The 15,516-nt window shown below is 50.6% G+C and overlaps 1 protein-coding gene across 2 annotated transcripts; it reads right to left on the bottom strand.

Annotated features, from left to right (window-relative positions):
* Positions 1 to 4,865: 4,865 nt before the first annotated feature.
* On the bottom strand, positions 4,866 to 13,299 carry KIAA0040 (KIAA0040 ortholog). Of its 2 annotated transcripts, none has more exons than XM_030455584.1 (2): positions 13,224 to 13,299; positions 4,866 to 7,972 (listed from the first exon to the last, which is right to left on the bottom strand). In XM_030455584.1, the coding sequence occupies exon 2, from the start codon at positions 7,858 to 7,860 to the stop codon at positions 7,528 to 7,530; it is 333 nt and encodes a 110-aa protein (XP_030311444.1). In that variant the 5' UTR covers positions 7,861 to 7,972; positions 13,224 to 13,299; the 3' UTR covers positions 4,866 to 7,527. The 2 variants fall into 2 exon arrangements, with proteins under 2 accessions (XP_030311444.1, XP_030311445.1); XM_030455585.1 differs by lacking the exon at positions 13,224 to 13,299 and adding an exon at positions 12,587 to 12,823.
* Between the last annotated feature and the right edge of the window lie 2,217 nt (positions 13,300 to 15,516).

The following is a 15,516-nucleotide window of genomic DNA, read 5'->3' as shown; positions in this document are numbered from 1 at the left end:
GAGGGGCCATTTCCATGAGGCAACCTCTGCTGCTGAAGAACCAGTTTCTGGGGTTTGCCAGCTAAGAAGTCCAAGGAAAGCAGCTTTTGTTCAGGATGAGACTGTGCTCAACAACAAAGCCATGCTAGTGCTGGCTTCTGCCACTGGTAAGTCCTCACCATTGCAATTGTGTCTGTAGTGTTACACTTGCTCTTTAATCTCCTCTTGCTGTAAGGTTTAAATCTTCATCTGGGGGGATCCCAGCTGTTGGACCTGCTCTCTAATAAATCAGAAATTTATTAGGGAAATTTTTAAGACCCTTAGAAATGATTTTCCAGACCCAAAGTACTGTTGCTTTTCCTCTGACAGGCCTGCTCAGTTTTCCCTGAAGCCCTCAGGCTGAGCAACTGTATTCCCTTATTCCTATTTGTGTCTTTTACCCCTTAGGGGATGCAGTGACCTACCACAGTGGCTAGAAGTTCACAACATGGGACAGAGACAGTGATGTGCCTCTCAACAACTGTGCTCTGACACATCATGGTGAGTGGTGGTACAAGAGCTGCCTTCTCTATATCACTTGTCACTAGATCACCTGTTTCCTTTCTGAAGGGGCCCACACCTTCCTTACTCTTCCTTTTGCTGTTAATATACCTATAGAAATGTTTGCTATTCCCCTTGATCTCCCTGGCTAGATTTAGTTCTAACTGAGCTTTGGCTTCTCTAACCAGGTGTCTTGCTGATCAGCTTCCTTGTATGCCCCAAATGCTATATGCCCTTACATTCTCTGTAGAGTTTCTTTTTGTGTGATAGTGTCTCCAGGAGCTCCTTGTTCATCCAGACAGGTCTCCCAGCATTCTTTCCTGCTTTCCTTTTTGTCAGTAAACTTTGCTCCTGGATATGGAGAAGGTGATCCCTGAATACTGTCCTGGGCCCCCCTTCCCTCTAGGACTTTGTCCCACAGATCGCTGAAGCAATCCAAGTCTGCACACCCAAAGTCCAGGGTTCTAAGTTTGGAATACATCTTCCTAGATGCCCTGAGGATCCTAAATTCAAGGACCTTGTGATCACTGGAGCCAAGGTTGTCCCTGAGCCTCACGTTGGTCACCAGCCCTTCCCTGTTGGTGAGAACAAGGTCCAGCATAGCACCTTTTCTTCTTGGCTCCTCTACCATTTGGAGGAGGAGGTTATTATCCTTGCATTCCAGGAATATTCTGAATTGCTGATGCCTTGCTGTGGTGTCCCTCCAGCAGATGTCAGAGTGGTTGAAATCACCCACGAGGACCAGGGCCTGTGAACATGAAGCCTCTTCTGTCTGCCTGTGAGGGCCACATCTGCCTGGTTCTGCTGGTCAGGTGGGCTGTAGCAGACCCCTGCTCTAACATCACCTTCTCCTTTCTTCCCTTTAATCTTAACCCATACACACTCAATCAGTTTGTCATCCTTTCCCAGCTGGAGCTCCACTGATTCCAGTTGGTCTCTGTCTGATGTATTGAACACCACCTCCTCCCCTGCCTCTCCTTCCTAAAGAGGAAGTTTCAGTAATAAAACTGAAAGGAACTAAAGTTTCAGTAATAGCCTCTATGTCATATTTATCCAGCAGCACAGTGGCCCTTAATCCATCCTGTTTGTTGCCCAAGATCTGTGCCCATTCCTTATTTTCCTGCTAACAGCTGAGCTTTGGGAAATGTTGTCAGGCTCCTGGCAAGGTTCATTAACCCAGGTGAGAGCTGTAGCCTGGGTTTCTCAGCCTCCAGTATCACCCCTCTCAAGTTAAAATCCTGCTCACTCTTTTGCTTGTCCCTTCTTGTCTCTCAGCCCAAAGAAAAGCCCAAGGAAACACAGAGTGAATTAATGTTCCCACTCCTGGGTGAGGCTCAGCACTGGGACAGTGAAAGGGTTTGCTCCTCCAAGCTCTGCTCACCATTCCAAGCCTTCCTCTGCATCCTGCTTCACTAAGAACAAAATTCTCTAGGTGACTGTCCCATCTGCCACCTTCTGCTTTTTCATTAGCAGCCTGGTAGCCAGTGATGCTGAAACGATAATGCTTGTCATCCACTACTAAAAATGAGCATCCCTGAGTTAAACTGATGTTGCACACCCTCCCTCAGGCTTTTCTTTCAGCCTGCCTGCTGATTCAGGTTTGCCCCAGTGCATAGTTTCACATTTGGTTGCTTTTTTTCCCCTCACAGCCATCAAGGTGAGTTTTATTTTCTTTCCCTCAGCTATTTTCTGGTCCTGATATATTAAAATTCCAGGCCACCAGCTACAGCCAGGGAAGAAGTAGGAGCTAACTGAATGGTACCAGCTTAAAGCCTTCCTTGTCTGAGCAGATTGGAACATGGTTGTTCTCTGTCTTAATGGCCTTTTCTGATCCAGTGCTAAACTGAGTAATACATTTTAAAGAAACCTCTCTGGACTTTGGGGGAAGCAATACAATTGCAAATATAGGAGCTCTTAAAAATATTTCTGTCTTTACTTTGGGTGACAGAGGTTTTTTTCTTTCCCATTTAAACCAGGCTTCCTTTACAAAGATGGACCAGTACCCAAGCCCAGAGTGGGGCTGTGAAAATTAGGCCTTTGGAGTCTGTCCCAAAAGAGGGATGGGGATTATGTGATCTCTCTGTGACTTCATACTGCAAAGCAATGATCTGTGGCTGCTAGGACCTGGCAGAGGAGAGCCAGCCAGGAGGGTCACCTCTCAGAGGTGAGTACTGAATTCTTCATAGTACTTTCATGCAGCTGGACAGGCCAAGACTCATCTGAGCTGCATTAGGGTCTCCAAGCCATGGTTTGGGGTAAGGAGGAGGCTAAGGGAAGGAGGAGAGGCAAGGAAACTTGCACTTGAAATGTTTTGCAAACTTTGTGCTCTTAGCATGAGAGAAGGACACAGGGAAATTTCTTTAGCATGGTGATTTCTGCCTGTTGTCTGCTTGCTTGTTTGGGAGGGAAGGTTCATGGGGTGTTCAGCTAAAGGGCACAGTGCAGACATGAAAGAGGTCACTGTGGGAGACGGGAAGACAAACCTCAGACCCAGCCACTGCAGAAGTAACCATGTGCTCTAAAAAGCAGCAGCCTGGGTTGCTGACAGCAGAGGCAAAACATGGTCTCCTTCTGAAGCTGAATCTTACCCGACAGCAGGGAATAAAATCTGAAGCCTGTGAGCTTTGGATTTCAGATATGAAGGCAAACGAGACCTTTTGTCTGCAGTTTCTGAGGGGTCCTTCCTAATTATTTACCCCTCTTTTCCGGGGGGAAGGGTAATTAAAAGTGGTGGCTGCTGGAAAGCCGTGCTGGGAAGTCAGGATTCCCAAACAGCCACAGGATGGCGATATCCCGTTGTGTTAATGCAGGAGAAACTTCCCTGGATCCGGCCGATTTCTGTGGGAGAACCTTTTGGGGGTTAACAGGTCCGTGGCACAGCCTTTGCAGTCTGTTTGCTTTCAGGAACTCGCTGGTCTGGTTTTGAGGCTCAGGCTGGTTGGGGTAATCCCATAAAAATTTCACATCCTTTTTTCTACCTTTGTTTTGCTGCTGTACCCAGCCCTGTAGCAGTGACGTGTAGGGCCAGAACACGTTCTCCAAACCTCTGCTTTGCCCCCAGATCACTTGAATTTTACACCCAATAAGGTTTGCAGAATGGCCAGGGGCAGATTGAATCCTAGAGGGCTCCCCTCTGCCTTGGCATCACTGTACTGGTGGGGACTGTGCTGCACTGGGCATCTTGGGACGCAGCACAGTGAGTGGTGCTGTGGGGCACCCCAGGGAAGTGCCACTGTGAGGGGAAAGGTGGTGGATTCTTCACCCACCTCCCCACTGTTCCAGCACTGACCCCAGGAGGAGAGAGAATACATCTCTTCCAATATATACTACAGTCCAAGTGTCCTATTGCACTGGAGCAATGTTGGAAAGCAGCAGTGTTATTTCTAGTCACTGATCTAGGTATTCTTGTCTGAATAAATAGAGGAATATCCAGTGAATATCCCATTCTCCTCTTCCAGTGGGGTTTTAGGGGCAATTTTTCCATCCCCTCCCTCCCTGGACTGCTCTAGGATGCTCAGCTTGATCTGAACACCTTCCTGTTTCTAACCCAGCACCCAGGAACCTTCCCTTCCCTCTGCAGCCCTCCTTGCCCAATGCCACCTGAATGCAGTGTGCAGGGCAGCTGTCTGGAGAGAAGCAACCACTTTTACTGCTCATCCCTTCCCCCCAAAGTGTGTCTCTGCCATTTCTAGCCACTCTCTGCTGCCTTCCTGCATTCCTTTTCCCACCAGGTTCCCCCAGAGCCTCAGCTCTGTGGGCAAGGAGCATCTCAGTGCATTGTCCAGGTGAGCAGTTTTTCATTTATTTTTTTTTCCTCAAGGAGGGAGAGCTTCACCATGCACGACTTGGAAAGGTTCTGCCCAGCAGAGGTGAATTCCTACCATGTATCCAATGCAGACAGCTGCAAGAAGCTGCAGACAGTGTGAAATATTTGTCTGATCAAAACCAACTGGGGTCAGCTCATACATGCTGCTGCCCCTCTGCAAGGAAAAAACCCCTTTGCAGCCCCCCTCCTGCAGTGCACACACTGTTTTGCTTCTCCCAGCTGCTTTTTGCCCTTGGGGGGAGAGAAGCTGTGTTCCTTAACAAGGAAAAGGTCATGCAACTTGATTAAGCCAAGCTGTTCCTTTAAGGAAAAAGTTTCTCCAGGCTGCAGAGCCTCTGCCTGCTGAGCTCTCCCTGTGTCTTATCTAGAGCCAGGACACAGATACAAGAAAGATTTCCCCAGGAAAATAAACACATGACTAAGAGCTAGAGACGTGGCTTTTTTTTTTTTTTTTCCAGTTTGAGAATTATTTATTTTTTATTTTTTAAAAAGAAACATTGCAAAAAAAAAAAAACCACCCCCAAACAACTGGTTTTCCCTGCTTCATGGCCTGTTTAGGAACAGAAAAGGCTGACACTGAAATGCAGTTGTGGGGAAGCAGTGCAAAGGTGGCTGGAGAGCAGCAGGGCCCCACACAGTGGAGGTTCTGTACCATGCATGTCCTGATGCCTCATTGGTGCTGTGGGGCTGCTGTTTCCCCACTGATGGGTGACAGGTCCTGCTGCACCTCAAGCTATTGCTGGTTTTTTGTTTGCCTTTAATTGTGAGGATGTTTTGTCTAAAACAGTATTAAGACAGGCCCCTGTGCTTTCTGGGATGCAGAGGCTTGGCCCATCAGGATGGGATGGATCAGGGCAGGTCAGGCAGCCTTGATCAGGGATGTGTGTGACACAACACAGACACTTTCTTTACAGGTCTCTGGCTCCTGTAGGAAATGACTGCACTCACCTAAAACATGACTTGGTAACCCTTCTGGAGAAGGATCTTGTCTCAGGGAGCCATGCAAAGGTAGGCTGTACCCTGCTGGAGCTGGCTGCCTTCCTGCCTCAGCTTGTTAGGATAAGCCTCTGGCCTCCCACTGTGTTTCCTTTTGCCCTGATTTTTTTTTCCATTCCTTCAGGCAGCACCACCTTTCCTTCAGGGCTCTTGGAGCCTCTGGATTGCAGCAGGAAGAGGCTGTTTCACCCACCTGCTAAGTGCAGAGGCAGGAGGGATGAGAGAAGTACCTGGGTGGGGGAAAGGAAGGAGGGAAAAAATAACAATACAAGTGCAACGCTGGTTCTCTGGGGTCCTGAAGGGACTGAGGGTTTAGGGAGAGACCAGACCTATTCCTTCATGTTTCTCTCTAGGATAAGGTGTGACAAATCCCAATTTTTTAAATTTTTTAATAGCATTATACGTTGCTTCCTGTTTTGGAGAAGGGACTCACTTATTTCAAAGCTAATAAAGCAAGCAGGAAAATAAGGCACATATGGGGTCAATTTAAAGGGCTGAGTGAGGAGGAGCCTGACCTCCCAGCTGTTACCAAGACAGCCAAACCCTGTGATTTGATGTGAACATTACCCCACTGTCCGAGTCGGACAAACAGGCTGTGCTGGGACTGGCTGGCACCAGTGGCTGTCTCTGACTGGTGGCTTTGCTCCCCCCTGCTGCTGCATGGCCCTGGGTGCCAAGGGGAAGGCAGCATCACCCTCTCCCAGCCTGGAAGCAGTTGTCCAGCAGCTCTATCCAAGCTTGGCCACGCAGGTTTGGCTGCTTGTCCCCCCGGATGTTTGGGTCTGGCTTGCAGCTCCAGCCTGCTCCGGCAGCTGAAGAAGAGGAAGAAAGTGGGAGGAAAACATCCAGTGTACAAATGCAGGGTAAAAAACAGATGTGATGGGGCTTCTCATCACACAGGGGCATCCGTGGCTGGCAGAACAAGCTGGGAGAGGCAGAGGCTGGGCGGGCAGACAAGCCCCCCAGCTCCTCAGGAGGTAGGCAGGGAATGACAGCACAGGAGATGCAGAGGGGCAAAACCAGAGCAGGGGTGAGGGCTGTGTGGTCCTGTTAGCTGCTGTGCCTCCAAGGGAGATAACAATGGAGATGGATGCTGGGTCCAGCTGTATGATACATCCCTGGATAAGGGATGACTGGATGAATGAAGTGTCTTCCCTTCTGCTCCTGTAGCACATCCCAAACTCCAGCTCCAGCCAGCCCTCTGTGTGGCATCAGCATGTGCTCATGGGTCTGCCTGTGCCCCAGGGCTGCCAGGAGAGGGGAGGGACAAGCATACTGGGAAAGTGTGTCTGCTTCTTCAATACCACTTCAGTGTGCCCAGCCCTGTGACAGAAGGGCCTTTGGTCCTGCTCTTCTTTAGTACTCATTCAATAAATAACTGAAATGCCCACAGCTCTGCCTTCAGACAGCCTCAGCTGGCAGTTCTGCAGTAGCATGGTGGGCTCTCCAAAGGCAAGTCTGTATAAAATAGTCTTCCAAGGAAGATTTTTTTTTTTTTTAAGTGCTGGTGCAAAAGGGCAGGTCTCTTGTCCTTGCCTCTAGCCTGGGTGGCAACACATCCTTCTGCTCTGCTGCCTTATGGTGTCTTGAGGTTTCTAAAGTTAGGCCCAGGGCATCTGTCTTCAGCTGCTCTCAGTTGCTTTGGGTTCAGTGGACGATGGCACGGGTTGGAGCTGTGGAGTAACTGCACTTGGCATTTCTTGTGCTGGGTTTGGACGGAGCCTAGGCAGTCAAGCTGGGTCATCTCCATGGGAGGATGAGTGAATGAGCTGAGCCTCTGCTTGCTGTGTGTGTGCAGGCACCTCAGACTCTGCCCACACCTGGTCCTGGGCGCTCGTGCCCACGCGAGGAGTGCAGAGGGAGAACCCTGGCTGCTGCAAGGCTGTGTGCTGTGCTTGTGGCAGGGATACTGTGCAGGAGGTATGAACCCAGCAGCAGGTCACCACGAGCATGCCTGCTGTTGTTTCCAGGGGTTTCTGCCCTTGGGCATGTTCTCCTGGTGGGAGGGAAGGGGTGTGCATACACAGACTGCTTCCCTCTCTGATGCTGGTTAGCCACAGAGCTCAGCTTCTTTTGAAAGTCACCATGAAGTGGCAGCAGCTTTGGCATCTCCTTGCCCCTCATGGTGTCCAGCTTAAAGTACTGGTGGCATCTCAGAGGGGAGGGCCTGAACACTCTCCTGTCTGCTAGATGGGCAAAGAGGGCCTCTTATCCAGTAAGAGAAGCTTGGGCTGAGCAGAGATCCACAGGTCCTCTTCATCCTTCTTCTTCTTCTTCTTTTTCTTCTTGTTCCTATCAGCATGCAGCTGCCCATTGCTGCTGGGGCCACCTTTCTTCCCACTTTCTCTCCTCTGGCTGCAGAAGCAGCAGTGGCAGCAGATGAAAATGAATGCAATGAGGACAACAAAGGGCAGCCCCATCAGCACAGCCAGGCAGACAGTGTTGAAGATGCCTTCCTCGTGCTTGGTACGGATGATCTCCAAGATGGAATTAAAGAAAGAGCTGATCTTCTGCTCCATGTTGGCTCCTGGGCAACCTTGCCTGTACTGCTCCCTCTGTCTGAAGGCCTCTTGGGATACAGTCAAATCCTGCAAGCAACCTGTGGGCTCCACGGGTGTCTTTGGAAGGTACCTGCAGAGACAAGAAACCACATGGACCATTCTGCTTCTTCAGCAATCTTCTCCATGGAGCTGCTAGCACAAAGCTAAAGCCTCAGCAGGGTGAGAGTTCTGCAGCTTTGGAGGGGCCTGGGGTGACAGGGGTCAGGCCATGCTGCCAAGCCAGGTCCCTTTGGGTGTCCCTACCTGCCAAACATGAACTCTCAACCACTCCTGGGGTTTGTTCATGCTGTAGGGTCTGGGATGGGCAGAGCCAAGGTGAGCCCATTCTGGACACCATGCTGGGGCCTGGTCCTGCTGCTCAGGGTACAGCTGGCAGCTGTAGGGTGGTGGCAGTGGATTTTTGATGGGGGCTGTGGTCAGTGGGACATGCAGGTCATGCTCAAGCACCCCCAGCCACCTCCAGTGCACAGGGGGCTGTCCACAAATGCAGCACCAGGGGAGGGTGAGGATTGGCAGGGGATGGAGGAGCTGCTACTGCTGTGCCTCACCTGGGGATTGCTCTAAGGATTGGGTTGGGCCAAAGAGCATTTCTGCAGCCTGACGTAAGGTTTTCCTTTCCCTCAGGGAGGGAGAGGTGGTGCTGAGTGGCAGGGCTCCTGCCAAAGCCCTCCTGCCTCTGCTCAGGGCTTTCCCTGTCTGCTGGGGCCAGGCAAAGCCCTCAGGGGGTTTGAGTAGGGCAGGGGGCTTGTGCCATGAGTTTGCATTTTTGCTTCAACAGGGGGTCACCAAATTACAGGCTGTAGAGAGCAAGAGCCAGCAGGAGCACTCTGAGGTTTCACCCTCCCTCAGTATTTCACACCAGTGTCTTTCTGAGCCTCCAGGATTCCCAACCCCACACCTGCTCGAGGGAAACCCTCATGTAGGCAAGAGGAGAAACTGAGGCACAACAGAAGGTAAGGGAACACTTCCACGTAACAAAAGGTTAAGATAAAACCAAAGCCAAAGGTGTCCTGGAGGGGTTGCTCCACTTGTCCCCTGTGACCACTGACTCCTTGGATCTCCCTCTGGTGGGGAAGGGAACCCAGCCTGGTTTGGGTTAAAGCCTCTTTGTCTATAACGCTGCTGTTCCTTGCATGGAATCAGATTTATTGCAGCACTTGTTACAGGATGCCCTCTTGTACTGGGTATTCTGGGATGCTCCAGTTCACACAGCCAGGATGTCACTGTGCATCCTCCCTCCTCACTTTCCAATGTCACCCTTTCCTCATAACTAACACCTGAGCTGGATGTCTTGCCCCCCCAAAAAACCATGAGCCCCCTGTGCTGCTGCTGAGACAGGAGCTGGCAGGCAGCCCCCAAAAAGGCAGCTCCCAAAGGAAAACCTGCCTTTGGCAACAGGTTGCCTCTGGGACTTCCAAAGTTTCACCAGCCACCAGCTTTTAGACCAGATTTTCAGGTCCAAAATGCTTCACAGTTGGTGCTTTCAGTTTGGGACCTCACAGTTGCTCTGATCCTATTTAAAAAGGGTTTATCCTCCCTGCCCACTCCCTACAGGAACAGACTGACCCCTGCAAATTTATTGTTTCAGTCTGCATGAGAGGACAGCTGAGCTGGCTGCAATTAGCTTGTGGTTTCTCTTTTGAATATACACATGGGAAATGTGATGAAAATGGACATACATGTTTCTGGGGGTGTCCTTCTGAAAAACTCTCATCTGAAAATTTACTAAATGAAACAGAACACTCTGGGAGGTGGTTTGGGCTTTGGTTAAATGAAGATGTTTAATGTTTTATTGCCTTTTTTCTTTTTGGTCCAGTCTGTTTGCTGCATCTTTCAGCTTCTGGTCACTCAAAGGAGAATTTAAAATAAGATACATATGGTAAAGCTTTTTTGGAGGTAGATGAGCAGGGTGGTAGGCATTGGGTTGAGCATATTAGACATGCACCCAGGAGGGAAAGATGGTACTTCAGGAGATAGGAGAACCTTTTCCAGCCCCTCTGCTGCCAAGCAGAGAAATTTGTTGCTCCTTCAGGACACTGGCTGCTGCCTATGAGCAGAGAAATCACAGGCTACCAAGAGTCACAAGTGAAAGGCAAGGGGGGAAGCACTTCTTAAAACTGCACCCTGTCCCAACCTTCACCCTCAGCAATGCCATTTTTAGGACTTTTTTTTTTTTTTTTTCAGTTTAAACTGCAGCACAAATAAATAGAATGGCTTTTTCTGGGCCATCCTGAATTGTCTGCATGAAGCAGGTTTGCCACTTATCCATAAATATCCTGATGGCTCATTATCCAGGCAGGAACACTGGATATACTTCATTCCAAAAAAGAAGTAAAAAAACCAACCCCAAAACAACAGCAGCCATAATTTCAGACAAAACAGGATGTACGGTTTTATTCCTGTGCTGAGCCACTTTACATTTATTGCCTTTAAGCTTCTAGCTAGGGAGGTAAGGAGGGCTGGAACTTCCTCTTAAACTTGTAATTAATTGTTTGCAGAGGAAAACAAAAAAAAACAAACCACCACCAGGCCTTTGAAATGTTTCCACTTTAAATAGGAGCTGAATGTGCTGTAGAGACCCTCACTGCTGGTTCCTGTGGAGTTCCCTGCCTTGGGTGAGTCTGGAGAATCAGGGATGCAGCTGAGCATCCCCTGGAAGGGGAAGGCAGAGGTACCTGACACTGTCAGGTAGCAACCAAAAGCTCAGGGCCACCTTCCAGCACAGCTATGCAGCTGGTTTACAAGTGCCTTTTCTTTTTGGTGCCTGCATTACCTTTTGTTTTGTAGATGAAGGGATGTCTGCGTGATAATAAAGTGGTTCTTCGGTTTAATGTGTAAAAAAAAAAAAAGAAAAAAGGGGAGGGGAAAGTAGAAAAAGTGGTGTCCTTTGAGCCACACCTCCCAGGGCAGAGGGGTTACCCAAGGCCACCCATAGCCAGGTGAAAGCTTGTGTGTGCAGCAAGGACCTGAATTTAGGAAAAAATCATGCTGCTGCTAGGTGTGACAGCAACATCTCCCCTTAGAGAGGGGAGAAACAGGGAAAGATTCACCTGGGTCCTCCGTGGGTGAGAACTGTGTGCTCAATGCATGTGGAGCTGGAAGTTCAGCTGTTTTTCAGGGGCAAAATACAGACCCCATAAAACAGGGTTAGGGAGGCACTGGGAGACAGCGTCTTGGGGAAGGCTGCTAAATGCTCTGTTAAATGAGGTTTTTGGGTAGCTGATGCTGGTGGGGAGTCAGGAGAAAGCTGACACAGTGACTTGCTTGGGAAGTCTTGCAGCCAGGGATGGATGGTTCCACCTGACAGCAGCTCTGCATGGCTGGGCTTTGTGCAGCTTGTGTAAGTTTTAATTGAAGCTGGGCGTCCAACAGGAGGTTCTTTAATCCACATTGGCTCCAAAGGAGCTGGTTTTCAAGGGTGGGGAGCACCTGCCACTCCTCTGGAGTTACCAGGTGGCCGTGGGTGGCAAACAAAAGTCTTTTGAAGGCCAGCTTGGGATGGCCCCATAAGCCACCAGCTCGCCCAGCTGAGCTGGAGGGGTAAAGGCTGCCAGCCTAAGCATGGGGCAATCGAAACAGTGGGGCTGCCATGGCAATGCTGGCCTGCCCACATCCTGCACACTGCAGAGCAATTGCTGTGGCTGGAGATGGAGGTAGAGTTTGCAGAAAAGTTGCAGTTTGCTGGAAATGGGTGAAACTGCTCTGCAGGGTCACCGTGGCAGAGGGGAAGAGAGCTGGAGACATTTTATGACCTGATTTTGCAAGTCCTTCAGGCTCAGCTCTCAGCAGGCTCTTTTATGCCTGCCTGAAGTTTTCTCCAGCTTGGAACTGCTCCTCCCTGCTGAGACTCAGCCCAGCTGAGGTGAGAACTGGGCTGCTCTTAGGCACTTCTCCCTGCATCCATGTTGAGAGCAGGAGCAGCCCCTGACAAACCACGGGGTTTGGACCCCAGAACTTTTAGGTTCTTTGAACTCCTCCCCTGCTTGGTGTTCAACTACAGCTGAACTTGCAGAGGTGACATGAGCTGCAGCCACCCCCCCATTTCCTGAGGGTGGATGAGACCTCACTTGTGGTGAGATCTCACTTGATGGAGCTGATGCTAGGCAGTGCAAAGCAGCAATCACAATATTAAACTTTAACTGTTTCCTTCTGTTATTTGTTTTGTAGCAGCTTTACACCCACTTTCGACTGGCAGTGGTAGCTCCAGGTCAGGCTGAGAGAGGGTGACCACTCTCAGAGCCTGGGAGCTCGGATACAACATGCACAGGCACAGCCACGCAGGCACACACAAGTGACATCTATTTTCCCATTAGCACCTGCAGACTTAAAGGAAAACTGGATGAAACTTGACACTGAGGGCAAGCAGCTTCCTTAGCTAGGACTGGTTTGGAAACGGTGAATAATCTGAGTTTTGCTGCTGCTTTCACGGAGCTCAGAGAAAGCTCCAGAGACTTTTCCTCAGATGTTAAAAAACAAACACCAAAAGCTGCCACCAAGCAAACAAAACCAACCTAAGCTTTATCTTATTCCCACTGCCATCAAACCTTCCAGCCAGAAGCCACTTGTAGATGCTTTCATCCCCTAAAGGGAGTGATTTTGGAAAACTACTGATACGAAGGTAAGATAACAGGGTTAAAATGAAACTATTTGGCAAGCTGCTGCCTGGAGCCCCCTCTGCACTCACCATCTGCTCCGGGCTCACTCCTGGCCAAAAGAACACTTCTCCTTGTAGCACAGCCCCATTGCCATCCCTGATGGGTCCCTCGGAACCATCCCGATCTCCTGTGCCCCAGGCAGCCCTCACCCCTGGCCCTCCCAACATCGTTTTGGTGGCGGGAGGCTCAGGGGGCTGCAGGGATCTCCAAGGGGACAAACAGCAGAAAAAATGTATTGTCACAGCCTTACCTCTCGCTGTTCTGTCCCAAAAACCCCCGGGGCCGGACAGGGGGCTGCCCTTCTGCCAGATGTCCCCTGATCCCACTAATGTCCCTGTACCCCACCTGGATCTGCCCAAGCCCCCTGCCCGCGGGGAGTAGGGGCAGCAACGATGTGGCCTTAAAAAAAAAACACAACAAACAAAACCCGAGGAACTTCTCCCCTAACCCCATCCCGGGTTTGGATAACAAAAAACCAAGGGTAACGATGCCCAGCGACCGTCGGGAGTGGCTGGGACCTCCCTGCCGGGGTCCCTTTTCCCGGGGTCCCTCTTGCTGGAACCTCCCCCCCTTCCTCCCCTCCCCGGGACCTACTCCCCAAGGATCACCCTTCCAGGACTCCCCGGGATCCTCCTCCCTCCAGGGTACCCCCCTTGCCCAACCTACCTCCTCGGTAGCCCCAGTCCCGTCCTCTCGCTCGCCCGCCCCGGCGGAGTCTCCGGTCGGTGGCAGGAAACGGGCCGGGCCGCTCCGCCCCGTCCCGCCCAGCCCGTCCCGGCCCCACCTGGGTTCTCCGCTTTTCCCGGACCCCTCCTCCCTTCTCACTCAACTCCCTAAAGTGTACTGGGGGATAAAGAAGGAACCCCCGGGCTTCCCTGCCGCCCCCAGGAAGGGTTGGGAAAGTTGGGAGTTTAGTAGAGGGAAAAGGGACGGGGGGGGCTGGAGGGGGGTGGGTGGGAATGGGAGGGCAGGAACAAAACCAGGCCTGAAATAGGCCAAAAGTTGCAGCGAAGAAGGAAAGAACAATGTGTTTTTCCTGCCCGGGCTTCGGCACAGAGATTTCCCCATAAATGTGGGTTAGTTTTTTTGTTGGTTTTTGTTTTTGTTTTTTTTTTTTTTTTTCTGAGGGCTGCAGTGGGGGTTTGCAGGGCCACAACGCTGCTCCTCTTGTTGAGAGGTTTTCCAGGAGGCAGCAGCTCCCCCATCTCCCCAGGATCGGTGCCAGGACTGCCCCCGGTCACATCTCTCTGTCCCTGGAAATGGGGACGCTGCAGCCAAGCTGGGGGGACCGAGCATCCCCAAAGGAGGGGACACCTCTCCCCAGCCCAGCAGCATGGGGGTCACACATGAGATTGTGACCCAAGAAGCCACTTTGAGTCGTGCAGGGGTTCGATGTCTCCACTTTTGGATTTCATCTTTGTTCAGTTCCCTCTCCTGGTTTTCACTTGCTGCTTCCTCTCCCATCTTGTTTCTTTTTCCTCTCCGTCAGGGACATCCCAGCAATCACCTGATCCTGACTGCTGGGGCTCTGCTCAGCGTTGTGATGTTGACAGCCAGGCAGGCTGTGACTAGAAAAAAAATATTTTGCCGGAGTTTTTCTAGCCAGCTCGAATCCGTTTGGATTGCAAAACTCCCTTGTCCATGCTCTGGAGCCAGTGGCTTTGCTTTTCTGCTTTGGCCTTGGTGTTAACTTGGTTGTTGTTCTAGGGTGGCCAGGGCTGCCCAGCCCTTCGAGGCTGATGGAGAGCAGCTCTGTGCTCCCAGGAGAAGAGCTGGGATGGGAATATGGGAAGGGAGGGATGCAGAGGGATGGAGGCAAGCTGCCTGCCCCCTCTGCTGCCTTCATCCTGGTGCTGGGTTCAGAGGGTCAGGGACCCCAAGAAGCACACGTTGCTGGCTACAGCTTGTGCCAAGGAACTCCTGGTAGCCTTTGTCAAGGAAAGTGCTGTGGAAAGTACCAAATCTTTTTTTTTTTACCTAAAGATTTCCTGCTTCTAACACTGGGAAGTTCTTTGTTTTTATGCTATATGATAAAGATCCCTGGGCTTCACATCATATTCACGGCTCACCCCATCCCAGCTCAACCCTTCTATCCATTTCTCTCCATCCCATCTCATCCCACTCCCACCCCAGATAGCATAAAGTCACCTCAAAACCACCCTAATGGGACTGGAAATATTTATTATTAGAGTTCCCTAAGGATGGGGGCCTTGGGGGTGCCCAGCCTGGGGTGAAGGGCTATGAAATCCCTGCCCATCTTTGGCATCATGTTGGTGGCTGGGAGGTTCACTTTGCTCCCTGGACAAACAGCATTTGCCCCTTTCTTGCTGCTAATTTAGCAGAGGTCTCACCAAGGGAGAAACCACCTATCTGGGTACCTATGTTGGCTTTTGGGGAACTTCTCTGAGCACAGTGCCTCAGCACCCACGTGGCTTCTGAGAGGAGCATTGCTGCACCCCTTGGATGATGGGGTAAGAGCTGGTGGGCACTGGTAATGCTGACCTCAGCATTTAAACCTCTTGTGGGGCTGCTGCCTGTAAAAGAGGGTCTTTATCCATTGGCTGTAGTGATACCATTAAACCAGGTTGCAAAGCACTGGATGGACTTAAGGAAATTCAGCATGAACACAAGAATCTACAAATATATTCAGTCAGCTCTGTCTAGACTGGCATCCTCTTCCCCACAGTGGTCTTATAGAAGATGCTTTGAAAAAAATACAGCCAGCAATTGATGCTTAACCTTGCAGATGTCCCCTGCAGCAAGGAATTCCACAGCATTTTCATGTGCTCTATTGAAAAAAAAAGAGAGGGATTTTGAACCTGCCACCTGGTTTGGTATTCAGCATATCTGAGCTCCAAGGGATTTCACTTTGTTTTTCAGAAACTTTAGTGGGTGAGAGGAAACCATGACTCAGCTGCCAGTGAATCACTCCTGCTCCAGATGACTCCTCTCTCTGTTT

This window comes from Calypte anna, chromosome 8 (genome assembly GCF_003957555.1).
Source record: "Calypte anna isolate BGI_N300 chromosome 8, bCalAnn1_v1.p, whole genome shotgun sequence".
Lineage (NCBI taxonomy): Eukaryota > Metazoa > Chordata > Aves > Apodiformes > Trochilidae > Calypte > Calypte anna.
The sequence above is the reverse complement of the archived record's forward strand: the minus strand, read 5'-3'. Positions and strand labels throughout refer to the sequence as shown.

Coding starts and splice junctions, on each gene's coding strand:
- KIAA0040 (XM_030455584.1), bottom strand. CDS start 7,860: ATGGAGCAGAAGATCAGCTCTTTCTTTAATTCCATCTTGGAGATCATC.